We start from the raw sequence: 16861 nt of genomic DNA on the forward strand, positions 1-16861 counted from the left end.
TACATCCTAGGGTACTAAAGGAAGTGGCCCTGGAAATATTGGATGCATTGGTAGTCATCTTCCAAAATTCTACAGACTCTGGAGCAGTTCCTACAGATTGGAGGGTGGCAAATGTAACTCCACTATTTAAAAAGGAGGGACAGAAAAAACAGAGAATTACAGACCAGTTAGCCTAACATCAGCAGTGGGGAAAATGCCGGCTTCTATTATAAAAGACGTAGTAACAGAACAGAGGGGATCAAAGGATATGGAGAGAAGGCGGCAGAATGGGGTTGAGAAACTTATCAGCCATGATTGAATGGCGGAGCAGACTCGATGGGCCGAATGGCCTAATTTCTGCTCCTATGTCTTATGGTCTTATGGTTTAACACTTGGAAAGCATTAACAGGATTAGACAAAGTCAGCATGGCTTTATGAAAGGGAAATTATGCTTAACTAATCTACTGGAGTTTTTTGAGCTTGTAACTAGTAGAATAGATAAGGGAGAACCAGTGGATATGGTGTATTTGGATTTCAAAAAGGCTTTTGATAAGGTCCCACATAAGAGGCTAGACAGCAAAATTAAAGCACATGGGATCGGGGGTTAAATACTGGCATGGATTGAGAATTGGTTGACAGACCGGAAACAGAGTGTGGGAATAAATGGGTCTTTTTCCGGATGGCAGGTGATGACTAGTGATATACCACAGGGATCAGTGCTTAGGCCCCAGCTATTCACGATATACATAAATGACTTGGATGAGGGAACCAAATGCAATATTTCCAAGTTTGCTGACGACACACAACTGGGCGGGGTCATGAGGAGGATGCAAGGAGGCTTCAGGGTGATTTACACAAGTTGTGTGTGTAGGCAAACGCATGGCAGATGTAGTGTAACGTGGATAAATGTGAAGTTATACACTTCAGCGTGAAAAACAGAAAGGCAGGGAATTATTTAAATGGTGATACATTGAGAAATGTGGATGTACAAAGGGATCTGGGTGTCCTTGTACACCAGTCAATGAAAGTAATTAGGCAGGTGCAGCAAGCAATTAGGAAGGCAAATGGTGTGTTGGTCTTCACTGCAAGAGGATTTGAGTTCAGAAGTAGTGACACAAGGCCTTGGTGAGACCACACCTGGAGTATTGCGGCAGTTTTGGTCTCCCTACTTAAGAAAAGATATACTTGCCATAGCGGGAGTACAACGAAGGTTCGTTAGGCTGATACCAGGGATGGCAGGACTGTCGTATGAGGTGAGATTGGTTCAACTGGGCTTGTACTCACTAGAGTTTAAAAGAATGAGAGGGGATCTGATTGAAACGTATAAAATTCTAACAGGGCTAGACAGACTGGATGCAGGGAGGATGTTTCTCCTGGTTGGGGAGTCTAGAACCAGGGGCCACAGTCTCAGGATACAGGGCAGGCTATTTAGGGCAAAGATGAGGAAGAATTTCTTCACTCAGAGGGTAGTCAACCTGTGGAATTCTCAGCCACATAAGGCTGTGGAGGCCAGATCACTGAGTATATTCAAGAACGAAATTGATAAATTTTTGGATATTAGAAGCATCAGGGGTATGGAGGGAAAGCAGGAATATGGCGTTGAGATAGAGGATCAGCCATGATCCTATTGAATGGTGGAGCAAGCTCGAAGGACTGAATGGCCAACTGCTAGTTTCAATGTTTCTATAGCAATCAATTTAATCCATGCAGTTTATTTAAGTTAAAGGATTCAATTACCACCAAGTCCATTACATTAAAAGTGTAAGAAATTATGGCCTTTAATTATAGGGTATTTTTTGCATAGCAGGCTAGCTAAACAGCATTAACTAATGCATCATATCTAAACTGTTGCTTCTTAATAAACTGTCTTAAAATTACCTACGAATAGTCAACTGCCTATCTTAGGTACCCCCTGAATTCAAAATATTACAAAAGTCTTTGCCAGCATCAAGCTACCATTAGCTAACCCTTAGCTCCTGTGCAGTTCCTGACAGAACTGTTTATTATTCAGATACAAAGGAATAAGAACAATTATCCAAAAAAAGGAAAAACACAATCACAGGATCCCCAGCAGCAATTAAAATCATGGTTAGAGTTTCAGCTATCATATTTCTATGTAATTCCATGGAAGGTTTGTTCATATATTTTAGCCCAGTCTCTAATATGATTTCCAGGCAGCAGCATCTTCTAAAACTGATCTCCAGCAGCTTAAGGGCATACAACAGAAAGGGAGTTGTCATCAAATGTTCACTGTGACATTAAGTGGAAGGTGTTTATAAACATGTAACGGGAAATGTACAGGTAGAGGTGACGGAACCATAGTAGCTGGCTCTGGTGACAGTACATGGCTTTCTGTGAAAAGAAAAAAATAACTATTAATCTCTCATTCATTCATGGGATGTAGGCATCACTGGCTAGGCCAGCATTTATTGCCCATCCCTAATTGCCCTTGAGAAGGTGGTGGTGAGCTGCCTTGAACAGCTACAGTCCATATGCTGTAGGTTCCAGGTCCAAAATATTACAAAAGTCTTTGCCAGCATCAGGCCACCAAAAGAGATCACAGCAATCAGGATGGCACAGTGTTAACATCAATTGTTGGGATTTCCTACCAGCATCATCATGGCAGCACCATCAACACTTACGAACACCTTTTCAGGGGTACAGCACAGGGTTAGATACAGAATAAAGTTTCCCTCTACACTGTCCCCATCACACACTCCCAGGACAGGTACAGCACAGGGTTAGATACAGAGTAAAGTTTCCCTCTACACTGTCCCCATCAAACACTCCCAGGACAGGTACAGCACCGGGTTAGATACAGAGTAAAGCTCCCTCTACACTGTCCCCATCAAGCACTCCCAGGACAGGTACAGCACAGGGTTAGATACAGTGTAAAGCTCCCTCTACACTGTCCCCATCAAGCACTTCCAGGACAGGTACAGCACAGGGTTAGATACAGAGTAAAGCTCCCTCTACACTGTCCCCATCAAGCACTCCCAGGACAGGTACAGCACAGGGTTAGATACAGTGTAAAGCTCCCTCTACACTGTCCCCATCAAGCACTTCCAGGACAGGTACAGCACAGGGTTAGATACAGAGTAAAGCTCCCTCTACACTGTCCCCATCAAGCACTCCCAGGACAGGTACAGCACAGGGTTAGATACAGAGTAAAGCTCCCTCTACACTGTCCCCATCAAGCACTTCCAGGACAGGTACAGCACAGGGTTAGATACAGAGTAAAGCTCCCTCTACACTGTCCCCATCAAACACTCCCAGGACAGGTACAGCACAGGGTTAGATACAGAGTAAAGCTCCCTCTACACTGTCCCCATCAAACACTCCTGGGACGGGTATAATTTACTGTCACTGTCTACTAGGTTACACAAGATTTAAACCATTATTCTAGAGGTTAAAGGAACACTATTCTACTGAACTGTGCTATTCTGTTTGTGTGCAGACCATAATGGTTTTAATGGCTTCAGACAACTTCCTAGGTGTTATAGCCCAATCAAACCAAAACTGGGGTTCTGAATCTCTCAGGCCTCCCATAGGATTGTGGACACCCAACCACAACATTCATAGAAATTCCCACTGGCGAGTGGTGGTGGGAGGGGTGGTGGGAGGCAGCGGCAGTGGTTGCAGTTACAGACAGAGATGCCTGGCACATGAATAACATTGGGAGTTAAGGATTCAAATGCAGTCAGAGCCCAGCCATTGTTTGAACCCAGTTCCTGACCCTTAATGTTTAGGACTTGTTTAGGTTTTGCCTGATTGCACCTTTTCAAAAACTATCAGAAATCTGATGATGAAACAGTTCACACTGTTGCTTCCATTTACCTTTGCCTGTTGATATTCCCAACTGTGTAATATATACATCACATAGTGGGGCCTCAGCCAGCTGATCGGCAGGTCCAGGATGGAGATATATTTCCGGAGAACATTTGTGGATTGGAGTACTAGAGCTTGGCATCCTGGAAAGGAGCAGAAACAATCCAAATGAATACGGGCAAAGGGGTTGCTCTGCTTATTTGTGGCCCTTGTCTCCACAGTGATGGCTTCCACAAACTGAGTCCATCCCTAGTTAGAAGGCCAGCAGAGCTTACATTATTGAGCCCCTGCTGCCGTCCACCATGTCACTAATCTTGGAATACACCTGAGCTCCAGTGCGATACAATCAAGAGTCTTCAGCTAGCTAGGAAGATCCATCTCACCAAAAACACACTTCTGTAAATAAATTGCATTCGCAAGTTTTGGTAGTATCTCTGCTGTTTGTTATGGCATTATGGGTTATGTAGTTATCAGCAACAAATTAGACTGGAAAACCAGAAACTTTCCTGGACAATTATAACATATAGATATAAATGACCATAATAACCTAGAATTCAACAGTGTCAATATAGTGAGTGTTGTAGCTAGTATCAAGTGAAATGGCCACATTGTGCCATCACTCCAGAGGTTGCACTCTCATGAATTAGTACTTTGGCCTGGGAATATTCTAATGTTGCGTAAACATTTTAAACATGAAGTAAAAATAATTTAGCAGCATGCTCTTGGGAAGATCATGGGTCACCAATTACTCATTGAGGCAAAATACTAATGGCAACTGTGCAATAGTTAGAAGGCACTGAGGAAGGTTGACTGCTGATCTTTCATTAAAGTTTCACTTTGATGGATGTACAAGACAAACAATGCTCTTACCATTGGGCAATTTCTTCTCTGAGTGAAGTTTCCTGTGAACATGCAACAGAAACACTGGAATCAGAATTTTACAGACCGTTCAGTCAATCACACTTGTGCTACCTCTAAAACAGGTGTCTATTTAGTCTCGTTCCATACTCGTAGATACAGCAACACTTGCCTGATAATGTCAGTTACATTTTCACACAAAAGGTAGTGGCAATATGAAACTTGCTCCCCAAAACCCTGTTGATGCTGGGATTAGCTGAAATTTTCAAGATTGAGATTGATAGATTTTTATTGGGTAAGTGTATCAAAAGATATGGAGCAAAGACAGGTATGATTTGATGATTTGATTGAAAGACAGAACAGACTCAGAGGCTGAATTGCCTCTTAATATTGCTATGTTCATTCAATTTTTTTGTCAACTGTTGCAACGTAATTGCAAACCTCCCATCCCCCAAAGTCATTATACTCTCTCTTGTAGCTCACTGCCCTCCTATCCTCCCTCAATTTCTCCTTCCAGGTAAACTCCCTTATCCACATTCCTGCCACTGGAAACAGTTTCTTCTTCTTATTTACTCTATCAAAACATTCATAATTCTGAACAATCTATCAAACCTACTTTTAAACTTCTCTGCTGTAAGAACAACCCCAATTTCTCCCATAACTGAAGTCCCACATTCCAGGTACCATTTTGGTAAATCTCATCTGCGCCTTCTCTCAGGCCTTGACATCCTAAAATGTGGTGTCTGGAGTTAGACACATGAATATAGAAGGCCCAGAGGGCAAGTGAAGTAATTTAATAAGAAAAGCAAGGAGACAGCATGAAAAGAGGCTGGCAGTGAATAAAAAAGGGAATCCCAAGGTCTTTTACTAACATGTAAATAATGAAAGGATGGTAAAAGAAAGGGTAGGGCCGATAAGGGACAAGAAAGGGTCTTGCATGTGGAGGCTGGAGGAATAGGGGAGGTGTTGAAAGAGTACTTTACATCTGTCTTTACAAAGGGAGAACTTGATACTCAGGCCAAGGTGAGGGAAGGGGTAACTGGTACACTAGAAATACTTACAATCAAGAGGAAGGTGGTTTTAGAAAGGCTATCTTTACATAAAATAGATAAGGTACCAGGACCGGATAAGATGCATCCAAGGATACTGAGGGAGGTGAGAGTGGAAATTGCAGAGGCACTAGTGATAATCTTCCAGTCTTCCTTAGGCATAGGGGAGGTGTCAGAGGACTAGAGAACTGTGAATGTTACACCCTTGTTCAAAAAGGGATGCAAGGATAAAGCTGGCAACTACAGGCCAGTCAGTTTGACCTTAGTGGTAGAGAAACTTCTGGAAACTATAGTACAGGATGAAATCAATAATCACTTAGACAAGTGCAGGATAATTAAGGAAAGCCAGCATGGATTCATCAGAGGAAAATCATGTTTAACTAACTTGCTGGAGTTTTTTTGAGGAGGTAACGGAGAAGGTTGATAAAGGAAAAGCTGGTGATATGGTGTATATGATTTTCAAAAATTTTGATACAGTGCCATACAACAGACTTGTGAGCATAATTCTAGGTCATGGAATAAACGCGAAAGTAGGGAAAGAAATTGGCTGAGTGACAGGAAACAGAGAGTAGTGATTAATGGTTGGTTTTCAGATTGGAGGAAGGTTTGTAGTGGAGTTCCCCAGGGTCAGTGTTGGAACACTTGCTCTTCCTGATATATCTATTAATGACCTAGACTGTGGTGTCCAGGGCATGATTTCAAAATTTGTAGATGATATGAAGATTGGAAATGTTTCAACTGTGATGAGGATAGTCTTGAACTTCAAAAGGATATTAGACATGTTGGTGGATTGGGCAGACAAAGTGGCAGATGAAGTTCAATGCAGAAAAGTGTGAGGTGATTCACTCTAGCAGGAAAGATATGGTGAGACAGTATAAACTAAAGGGAGAGCCTCTAAAGGAGGCGCAGGAACAGAGGGATGTTGGTGTATACATACATAGGTCATTGAAGATGGCAGGGCATGCTGAGAGAGCAGTTAATAAAGTATATAAGCTTCATTAATAGGGGTATTGAGTACAAGAGTAAGGAGGTCCATGTTGAACTTGTATAAGACACTAGTTAGGGCTCATCTGAAGCACTGTGTCTAATTCTGGGCGCCATACTTGAGGAAGGATGTGAAGGCATTAGAGAGAGTACAGAGGAGATTCACAAGAATGATTCCTGGGATGAAGAACTGTAGCTATGAGGATAGATTGGAGAGGTTGGCACTGTTTTCCTCAGAGAAAAGAAGCTGAAAGGATTCAAGATCCTGAGGGGTGTGGCGAGGGTAAATAATGAGAAACTTCCCACTCAAGAACTAGAGGGCACAGATTCAAAATCATTGGCAAAAGGTGTAATTGTGGTGTGAGGAAAAATTATTTCACCCAGAGGGTGGTTGGAGTCTGGAACAAACTTCCTGAAAGGGTGGTGGAGGCAGGTTTGATCGAGGTATTCAAAAAGGAATTGGACTGCTACCTGAAAAGAGAGAATATGCAAGGTTATGGGAATAAGGTAGGGGAGTAGGACTAGGTGGAATGCTCTTTCAGAGAGCCAGTGCAGACTCGATGAGCTGAATGACCTCCTTCTGCTTGTAAAGATACTGTGATACATTACTCCAAATGTCTAGCAAGTGTTTTATAAAAGTTTAACATAACTTCTTTGTCTTTGTATTCTGTACCTCTGTTTAAAAAGCGAAAGATCCAATTAGTTTGTTTTTAAAAACAGCTTTCTTATCATGTCCCGTCACCTTAATAGCTTTGTGTACATATGCCTCCCAGGGTCCCTCTGTTCCTGCAGCCATTTAAAAATTGTGTCATTTTTAAAAATTCATTCACGGGATGCGGGCTTCGCTGGCTGAGCCATCATCTATTGCCCATCCCTAGTTGCCCTTGAGAAGACAGTAATTTAGGTTATATTGCCTCTCTTCATTCTTCCTACTAAAATGTATCACTACTCACTTTTCTGTTAAATTTCATCTGCCCATTTCACCAGTTTGCCTATGCCTTGCTGAAGTCTCTTAACATTTATCACTTTTTCGAGTTTCATGCCATCTGCAAATTTTGAAGTTATGCCCTGTATACCCAAGTCCAGGTCTTTTATATCAAAATGAGCAGTGGTGCTAATACTGACTCCTGGGGTCACCACTGCACAATTTTCTTCAGTTTGAAAATCCACAGTTCACAATTGCACTGCGTTCTGTTCCTTAGCCAATTTTGTATTCACACTGCCACTGTGCCTTGGATCTCATGGGTTTTAATTTTGCTAACAAGTGTTACAATAACTTTTAAAACGTTTTACTGTAAGATAAGACTAAAAGCACTTTTCACTAACACTATTTTTATAGGCAACTTATACTTTAAACCACAAAATAGACCTGTTTCCTTTTTACTTGTAGCACAAACGAGAAAACATGCTTCCAGATATACTTTACACTGTTCTTTAAGTAGACATTCAATTCTCCCAGAATCATTCCAAAGTAATACTTAGCTCCTGATGATCTATCTCTGTTCTTTTCCTTTCTCATTTTAGAAACTTGTATTCTTAGAACTGTCTCTCATAGTGAGGTTTTTACCCTGGAGATTCCTCCTCTAGCGCATGTTCAGTGAATCTTCCAGCCTTGTTTTAATGCCTCATGAATTTTGTCTTTCCAATCCAAGTGCGAGCTTCAACTTGCATTCCTGCTCAGTGAACTATAGATATTTTCAGCCTCTAACTACTCTGTCTTTCCCCCAAACCCTGGTGACTAAACTGTGATATTCGGTGATATTTTAGGAAAACCTTTAAACAGATATCATAATGGCTTCCTCTGTACCCTTCCCATCTCAAAGCCATCACCATGGCAACGTGAATAACATGGACCTTGATTCCAGGTAGGAATGCTGATTAGCTATCCTTGAGACCCCAAGCCCTTTTATCTTGCAAGTAAATTGGCAGTTTAAAGTGCAACTGTTAACAACCAGAGGTCAGAGGCCAGGAATCCTGCGGCGAGTAACTCACCTCCTGACTCCCCAAAGCCTGTCCACCATCTACGAGGCACAAGTCAGGAATGTAATGGAATACTCCCCACTTGCCTGGATGAATGCAACTCCCACAACTCTCAAGAAGCTTCACACCATCCAGGACAAAGGAGCCTGTTTGATTGGCACCACATCCACAAACATTCACTCCCTCCAGCACTGACGCACAGTAGCAGCAGCGTGTACCATTTGCAAGATGCACTGCAGCCCACATCCCGTGAATGAATAAAAAAATGAAAAAACTTTATATCCTCAACATTTTTCTGGTACATCCACGTTTAGCACATAAGTTGCTGCCATTGTGGCTAAGCATTGACACCTTGCACCTTCTTCCCTGTAAAACAATCTGGATCGCCCATAACCTCTAACAATCAAACCATCCAGGCTTGGTGTCAGGTAGACTTCAGAACAGTGAACATGAACCCACCCCCCCACCAACCTAAATTAAAGACAGTTTCAAAACATAACAATCTTATAAACCTCAATATTGTAACACAAGGGTTGGTTACATTTTGTGCTGATCAATGGAAAAATGAGGACATGTAGAACTAAGCCTTTCAGAGCAGGCAAATCCCAGATGTTGGGTGAGATTTGGACAGTATATCCCGATATCACACTCACTTAGCTTCTTTACCATTTAGCATCCAGTGACCCTGTAACATTTGTATACTGGAGCTGACAGCCCTCAAGCATCTCACCCACTGTACAAGATTGTTATATATTAATGAAAGCTGAAGATCCTTCAGAGCTCATTGTTCAGTTTGGGGCTAAAAATTCCCATCAAACAGCAACATGAAACATAAAAAATAAGAAATAGGAGTAGGAATTGTCTGGTTGGTCCTTCAAGCCTGCTCCACCATTCAGTAAGATTACAGCTGATCTTCTATGTCAACTCTACCTTCCTGTACTACCCCTCAAACCTTAATTCCCTTTCTACTCAGTCTTGAGTATACTCATTGCACATCAGTCACTAACATTTATGGTCTACAAAGTAGATTGTTCTTAAATACATAATTGTCCTAGTTACCTTGAAGATGGTAATTGAAAGGCCACGTGATCTCTGATCTATGTATCAAAGTTCACATTTGCTGCAATGCACGAAGACACAAACCACAATTTGTATATGGTGAGAACACTCTTGATCTGATAAAGATTTAGTAGCAGAGACAAAGCCACAAACTTGTTGACAGAAATATCACGAGTTAAAAGTTGAGGGAGCTCAGGATCAGGTTCTGTGGCCGAGTGAGAAATGGAAAGAATACAAGGGGAAGGTACCATTGTAGTTATGTTACTGGACTAGTAATCCAAAAGTCCGGACTAATCCTATGGCAGCTGGAAGAAGTTAAATTCAATTAATTAATAAATTTGGATTAAATTGCTAGTCCCATTAATAATGATCATGAAATTGCCAGTTTGTCATAAAAAGCTATTTGGTTCACTAATGTCCTTTGTTACAATCTGGTTAGGGACCAGTAAATTTTTGTTTGAAGTAGACAAAGTTTGAAATCCTAGGTACTTACTAAGAGAATAAATCCACGAGATTCCACAGTTTCTAAACAAACAAAATAAACTTTACTGTACAAAGTCAGAGAAGTAAAACAATTTACAATATCTATCTTGTAATCCGACATTCAGAATTAACATGAGGTACATGTGAATTAGTAGGCAACTGTGGTCACACTACACTGCACAATAAATGGTAGATGCGACCAAGACAAATCCCATGTTTTCTCAGCAACACACCCAGACATCAGTGTCCACTGTGAGTTACATAATCTCATTAAAACTCTGTCTCTCTCGTGAGGGATTTCAAGTCTTCACTTTTGAAGATCTAGCGTCTGAATTCCCCCAAAAGCCTCCCTGACTTGGACTGTCTCAATGACTGCTCACCTCTTGATGGATTAATCTTCTCCTGAGACTACTTCCACTGGCTTCCCGACTTCAGCATCAAGTCACTGGCACAAGTCCAGTTCTTCAACCATGCTGAGCAGAACACCACTGTTCCAATAAGTTACCTTTGCTCCAGTGGCTCACAGCACAGAGTCACCGACCTACCGCTGCCTCTTCAGCTCTCCAAGGCTTCTCCCTAGCCCTCACTAGCTGGACCCTGCCTATAGCAGCACTTTTGCTGCCTTCTACTTCATCCTTCCAACACTGACAGTCCTATGGGCTCACCTTTACCCTAGTGGTTCCTACTGTTGCTCTCCCTCTGGTGATTCCTTCCCAAGTGGTCTCCCTTTCTGGATCCTCTTCCTGGGTTCTCCCATTGGGTTCCCTCTCTCAGTCCGGGGGCTCCCTTTGTTATTGTGCCCAAATCTGGGTCCCGTGATCATTGATTTCATGTTGCGCAAGTGCACTCCCAATGTCCCAGATGGCCAAGCCTTTAACTTAAAAAAACAAAACTAGAACAGAGCATGCACAGCCAGTCAGCCTGTTGCGCCTTGTGCATGCCTGGAACTATTGGGCCTGGACTCCTCAGCCTCTGCCTCAGGTAACTTCACATTTCATGACAACTTCAGGGAAAGAAATCTGCTGTTCTTGCCTGGTCTGGCCAACATGCGACCCACAGAAATACTGAGCAAGCCATTCAATCGTACCAAACTTCTACAGAAAAATGAAGGAAGAATAAAACTGGATAGAACACTGATTTGACCTAGGTACTGGAAATGTGAATGGCATACCCACCCCATGTGACTTTGCAAAGTGCTCCTTACTGACATCTGGGACATGTGCCAAAATTGGGAGAGCTGTCTCACAGAGCAATCAAGCAATAGTCTGACATAGTCATACTTACTGAATCATAACTTTCAGCCAATGTCCCAAACACCAAACCTGGGTATGTTCAGTCCCACTGGCAGGACAGACCCAGCAGAGGTGGTGGCACAGTCAGAAGGGAGTGGTCCTGGAGGTCCTCAACATTGACCCCAGATCTCATGAAGTTTCCTGGCATCAGATCAAACATGGGCAAGGAAACCTCCTGCTGATCATCACCTACCGCCCTCTCCCAGCTGTTGAATCAGTGCACCTCCATGCTCAACATCATTTGGAAGAAGCACTGAAGGTAGCAATGACACAGAATGTCTTTTGGTTGGGGACTTCAATGTCGATCATCAAGAGTGATTCGGTAGCACCACTACTGACAGAGCTGGCTGAACTGTGAGGGGCATATCTGCCAGACTGGGCCTGCGGCAGGAGCTGGTGTGAAAACCAACAAGAGGGAAAAAACTACTCAACCTCATCCTTACCAATCTACCCGTTGCAGATGCATCTGTTCATGGCAATATTATAGGAGTGACCACTGCACAATCCGTGTGGAGATGAAGCCCCATCTTCACACTGTTGCGAATAACCATTTTATGGTTCATGTGATTTAGAATATAACTTGTAGGTTTAAGAGTTAAAGTTTTAATTGTAGAAAACGGGGTAAATGCAACATAAATAAGAGATGGAGCCATAAAACAGCAGGTGGAGACACTTGAACAATGTATGACCTAAATGAAAACAGAAACTGAAACGGAAACTGAAAAAGAAACATAGGGCAGAATTTTGTCCTTGGTGGGGGTGGGCAGGGATGGTCAGGCAGCCGACCGCTGCCCGCGATTGGCACCGCACCGCAATTTTATGCAGGCGGGCCAATTAAGGCCTGCCCAGTGTGGAACGCGAGTGGCAGCGCTGCCTGTGCAGGTGGGGGGAAGAGGGCAAGCAAGCCTAGCATGAACTTGGCACATGCGCAAGGGATCTGCCTCAGGGAGACGAAGCAAAAGTGCAAAGGCCACTTGGCGTTTTTGCCTGCCCGCCAACTGTAACGCTGGACAGGCAGCGTAAATTTGAATATAATTACCTTTTTAATGGCCTTAATAGGCCTTTTAATTGTAGGTGGGCGCGCTGCTGACTCGGGCATGTGCCCGCCAAACGAAATATCATGGGACTACGCAATGACATCGGGACGCATGCCTGATGTCATCGCGCGTCATTTTACGCTTGGCCGGGTCAGGCATGTGCCTACCAGCCAAACTCAATATTCTGCGCGTAGAATGGCAATTGACCCCCCCCTCCACGCCCAGTTTATAAAGGAAACAAAAACTGAACCTCAGGTTTGGAAACCAAAACTTGTGGGCAGACTGAAACTGGCTGAGGCCATATTAAGGGGTACAGAGCCACCCAAGCTCAGTAGTTGAAGTTTGGAACTGACGTGTGCAGTTTGCAGTTCACTGAGAAAAGGCAGTAAATAACAGTTAGATAGACCTGCAATGATAGAGTAAAAAAACCTAACTTCATCATTCACTGTGAAGAATGCAGGTAAGGCTTAATTGCTGTTAGAATTTTATGTGGGAACAGAATCCGGAAGATAGCCTAGTTTGAAGCTAGTGGAAGAATCTACAGTGGTCGTCCTCAAGTCTTGAGACAAGAAAAGCAACAAGAAGATGATTAACTTTAAAGTATTGAAAAAGTAACCAGAACAGGGGACTGAGGCATCTACAGTCAAGTGATGGTAAGTGAAAGCTTTATCTCTGGGAATAGCTGGAGCTGAGGAGAATTCAAGAGAGTTTCCGGAGGACTATGGCATACTTATGGTTGCTCCCTATATAAGTACATAGCTTTAAGATATCATAATGTATAGGAGAATTCTTGGGGTAAGTAAGTAAACCTAAGGGCCTAGCGTATGGGGGTATAAGCCAGAGTGTTAACTTAGTTGTATTGCTTTGTTTAATTTGTTCTATATAAAATGAAGTTTTTGTTTTGTTTAAAAAGAGGTGAAATCTTGTGGTGTAGCTCTATTGGTTAAAACAAGGTGCTCTGATTTCTCTTTAAATGTTAATGATCCCTAAGTGAGTAGTCACAACTCTGAAGACACCCTCCATCGTGTTGTGTGGCACTGTTCTAAATAGGATAGATTCAGGATAAATCTGTTGGCTCAAAGTTGAGCATCCATGAAGTGATACGGGCCATCAGCAGCAACAGAATTGTATTCAACCACAATCTGCAATCTCATGACGACTCTGTGACTCATGGCCCAACATATCCCTCACTCTACTGGCACCATCAAGCCAGGGGACCAAGCCTTGTTGAATGAGGAGTGTAGGAGAGTTTTCCAGGAGCAGCACAAGGCATACCTAAAAATGAGGTGCCCACCTGGTGAAGTTCCAGCACAGGACTACTTGCATATTGAAAAGTGGAAGCAGAATGCTATGGACAGAGCTAAGCAAACCCACAATGAATACATCAGATCAAAGTTCAGCAATCTTTCCACATACAGTTGTGAATTGTGATTGACACTTAAACAAAACTAACTGAAGCTTCAAAAACATCTCTATCCTTAGTAATGGGGGAGTCCAGCACGTCAGTGCAAAAGACAAGCCTGAAGCATTTGCAACCATCTTCAGCCAGAAATGCTGAGTCCCCACCATCATAAATGCCAGTCTTCAGACAAATTTATTCACTCTACATGATATCAAGAAAAGGCAGAAGGCACTGGGTACAGCAATGGCTATGGGCCCTTACAACATCCTGGCAGTACTGCTGAAGACTTGAGCTCCAGAATTGGCTGCGTCCCTAGCCAAGCTGTTCCATTACCACTACAACTCTGGCATCCACCTGAAATATGGAAGTTACCCATATATGTCATGTTTACAAAAAAAAGGTCAAATCCAATCTAGCCAATTATTGCCCCATCAGTCCACTCTCAATCATCAACAAAATGATGGAAAGTGTCATCAACAGTACTATCAAGTAGCACTTAACAACAATCTGCTCACAGATACTCAGTTAGGGTACCTCTAGGGTCACGCAGTTCTAGACCTCATTATGTTCTTGATCCTAACATGGACAGAAGAGCTGAATTTCAGAGTTAAAGTGAGACTGACTGGCCTTGACATCATTCGATTGAATGTGGCATCAAGGAGCTCTAGCAAAATTGAATGGTTTTATGAAAGGGAAATTGTGTTTGACAAATTTATCGGAGTTCTTTGAGGATGGATATAGGGGAGCCGATGGATGTAGTGCATTTGGATTTCCAAAAGGCATTCGATAAAGTGCCACATGAAGTTTACTACACAAGATGGTGTTGGGAGTAATATATTAGCAGGATTGGTTAACTAACAGGAAACAGAAGTCTCGCCCATCGGCCATTAAGTCGGTGGGAGCCCCTTTTAGGGAAGGCCAGTCGAATTGTGCCACTTAATCACCTAACTGGACAGTGTGGCGGACCTTCCCTGAGATCAAGGACCCCAGGCGTGGAGGTACTGCCCGCTGAGAGCTGCAAACCAATCAGAGGCTGGCAGCTCTACTAAATGACAGCACCTGTGAGGTGGTGCTGGCTGGTGCCTGTATGACCCTACCGAAGATCTAGGATTGTCACTGGATCGCTGGCCACGTTTCAGTGGTGGGGGGGTGATTGCAGTGTAGGGTATTACAGGGAAGGGTGAGGGGGTTCTGAAGCAAGGTTAGGATGGTGGCTCACAGCATCCCCCTTTTCCTTCTCAATGCTGGATCCCTCGATCAGGCACTGAGAGCCTTTGAATGAGGGACCCCAAGGAATTGCTAGCAACCCCGCACAGATTTTTTTGTTGTGCTCCCTGCATGGCAAGCTCCTTGCACTAAAGTGTGCATTAGCAGGCCGTCCAAGGAATTCCCCATGGACTTGATCAGCACAGCGGCGGGAAGGCAGTGGTTTTTTTTTTATTCATCCATGGGATGAGGACTTCGCTGGCTGGGCCAGCATTAATTACCCATCCCTAATTGCACTTGAGAAGGTGGTGGTGAGCTGCCTTCTTGAACCACTGCAGTCCATGTGGTGTAGGTACACCCACAGTGCTGTTAGGGAGGGAGTTCCAGGATTTTGATCCAGTGACAGTGAAGGAACAGCGATACATTTCCAAGTCAGGATGGTGAGTGCCTTGGAGGGGAACTTCCAGGTGGTGGTGTTCACATCTATCTGCTGCCTTTGTCCTTCTAGTTGGTAGTGGCCGTGCGTTTGGAAGATGCTGTTGAAGGAGCCTTGGTGAATTCCTGTAGATGCAGGTGAGTTACCTGTCACACGAGAAATCAGGGCTGTTTAAATGAAACCCCCTCCTGTCCATAACACCCGTTTATTGCTACTATTTGTTTTCTGTCTGTTAACCAATGTTCAATCCATGCCAGTATATTACCCAATCTCATGTGTTCAAATTTTGTTTACTAACCTGTGTAGGACCTTATCAAAAGCCTTCTGAAAATCCAAATACACCACATCTACAGGTTCACCCTTAACTATTCTGCTAGTAACATTCATAAAAAATTCAAATAGGCTTGTCAAATATGATTTTCCTTTCATAAATTCATGTTAACTCTGCCCAATTCTATCATTATTTTCTAAATGTCCAATTATCACATCCCTTATAATAGATTCTAGCATTTTCCTTACTACTGATGTCAGGCTAACAGGTCTGTAATTCCCTGATTTCTCTCTCCTTCCTTTCTTAAATAGTGGGGTTATATTTACTACCTTGCAATCTGTAGGCACCATTCCATAATCTTTGGAATTTTGAAAGGTGATTACTAATGCATCCAATATCTCTACAGCCATCTTTTTCAATACTCTGGGATGTAGGTCCAGTGGATTTTAAAAAATTTTTTAAATTTAGTCATTTATGGGGTGTGGGCATCACTGGCTAGGTTAGCGTTTATTGTCCATACGTAATTGCCCTTGACAAGGTGGTGGTGAACCAGGTTCTTGAACCCCTGGAGTCCATGTTGTGTGGGTACACCCGCAGTGCTGTTAGGGAGGGAGTTCCAGGATTTTGACCCAGCGATAGTGAAGAAATGGCGATATATTTCTAAGTCAGGATGGTGAGTGACTTGGAGAGAAATTTGCAGGTGGTGGTGTTCCTATGCATCTGCTGCCCTTGTCCTTTGAGGTTGTGGGTTTGGAAGGTGCTGTCGAAGGAGCCTTAGTGAGTTGCTGCAGTGCATCTTGTAGATGGCAAACACTGTTGCCACTATGCATTGGTGGTGGAGGGAGTGAATGTTAAAGGTGGTGAATGGGGTGCCAATCAAGCTGGCTGATTTTCCTGGATGGTGTCAAGCTGCACTCATCCAGGAAAGTGGAGAGTATTCCATCACACTTCTGACTCGTGCCATGAAATGGTTTGGGATTTATCAACTTTCAGTCCC

At 43.1% G+C, this 16861-nt stretch overlaps 1 protein-coding gene across 2 annotated transcripts in view; it reads right to left on the reverse strand.

The window, feature by feature from the left end:
* Positions 1 to 1651: 1651 nt before the first annotated feature.
* Positions 1652 to 16861, reverse strand: part of pigl (phosphatidylinositol glycan anchor biosynthesis, class L) — a 77573-nt gene continuing 62363 nt past the window's right edge. For both annotated transcript variants that reach the window (XM_041197148.1, XM_041197147.1), the window contains 3 exons: positions 4678 to 4709; positions 3817 to 3950; positions 1652 to 2331 (listed from right to left, as the gene is read on the reverse strand). In XM_041197148.1, the coding sequence (XP_041053082.1) occupies positions 2219 to 2331; positions 3817 to 3950; positions 4678 to 4709 (279 nt within the window). In that variant the 3' untranslated portion in view covers positions 1652 to 2218. The remainder of the gene's footprint in view (positions 2332 to 3816; positions 3951 to 4677; positions 4710 to 16861) is intronic.

This window comes from Carcharodon carcharias, chromosome 10 (assembly GCF_017639515.1).
Source record: "Carcharodon carcharias isolate sCarCar2 chromosome 10, sCarCar2.pri, whole genome shotgun sequence".
Lineage (NCBI taxonomy): Eukaryota > Metazoa > Chordata > Chondrichthyes > Lamniformes > Lamnidae > Carcharodon > Carcharodon carcharias.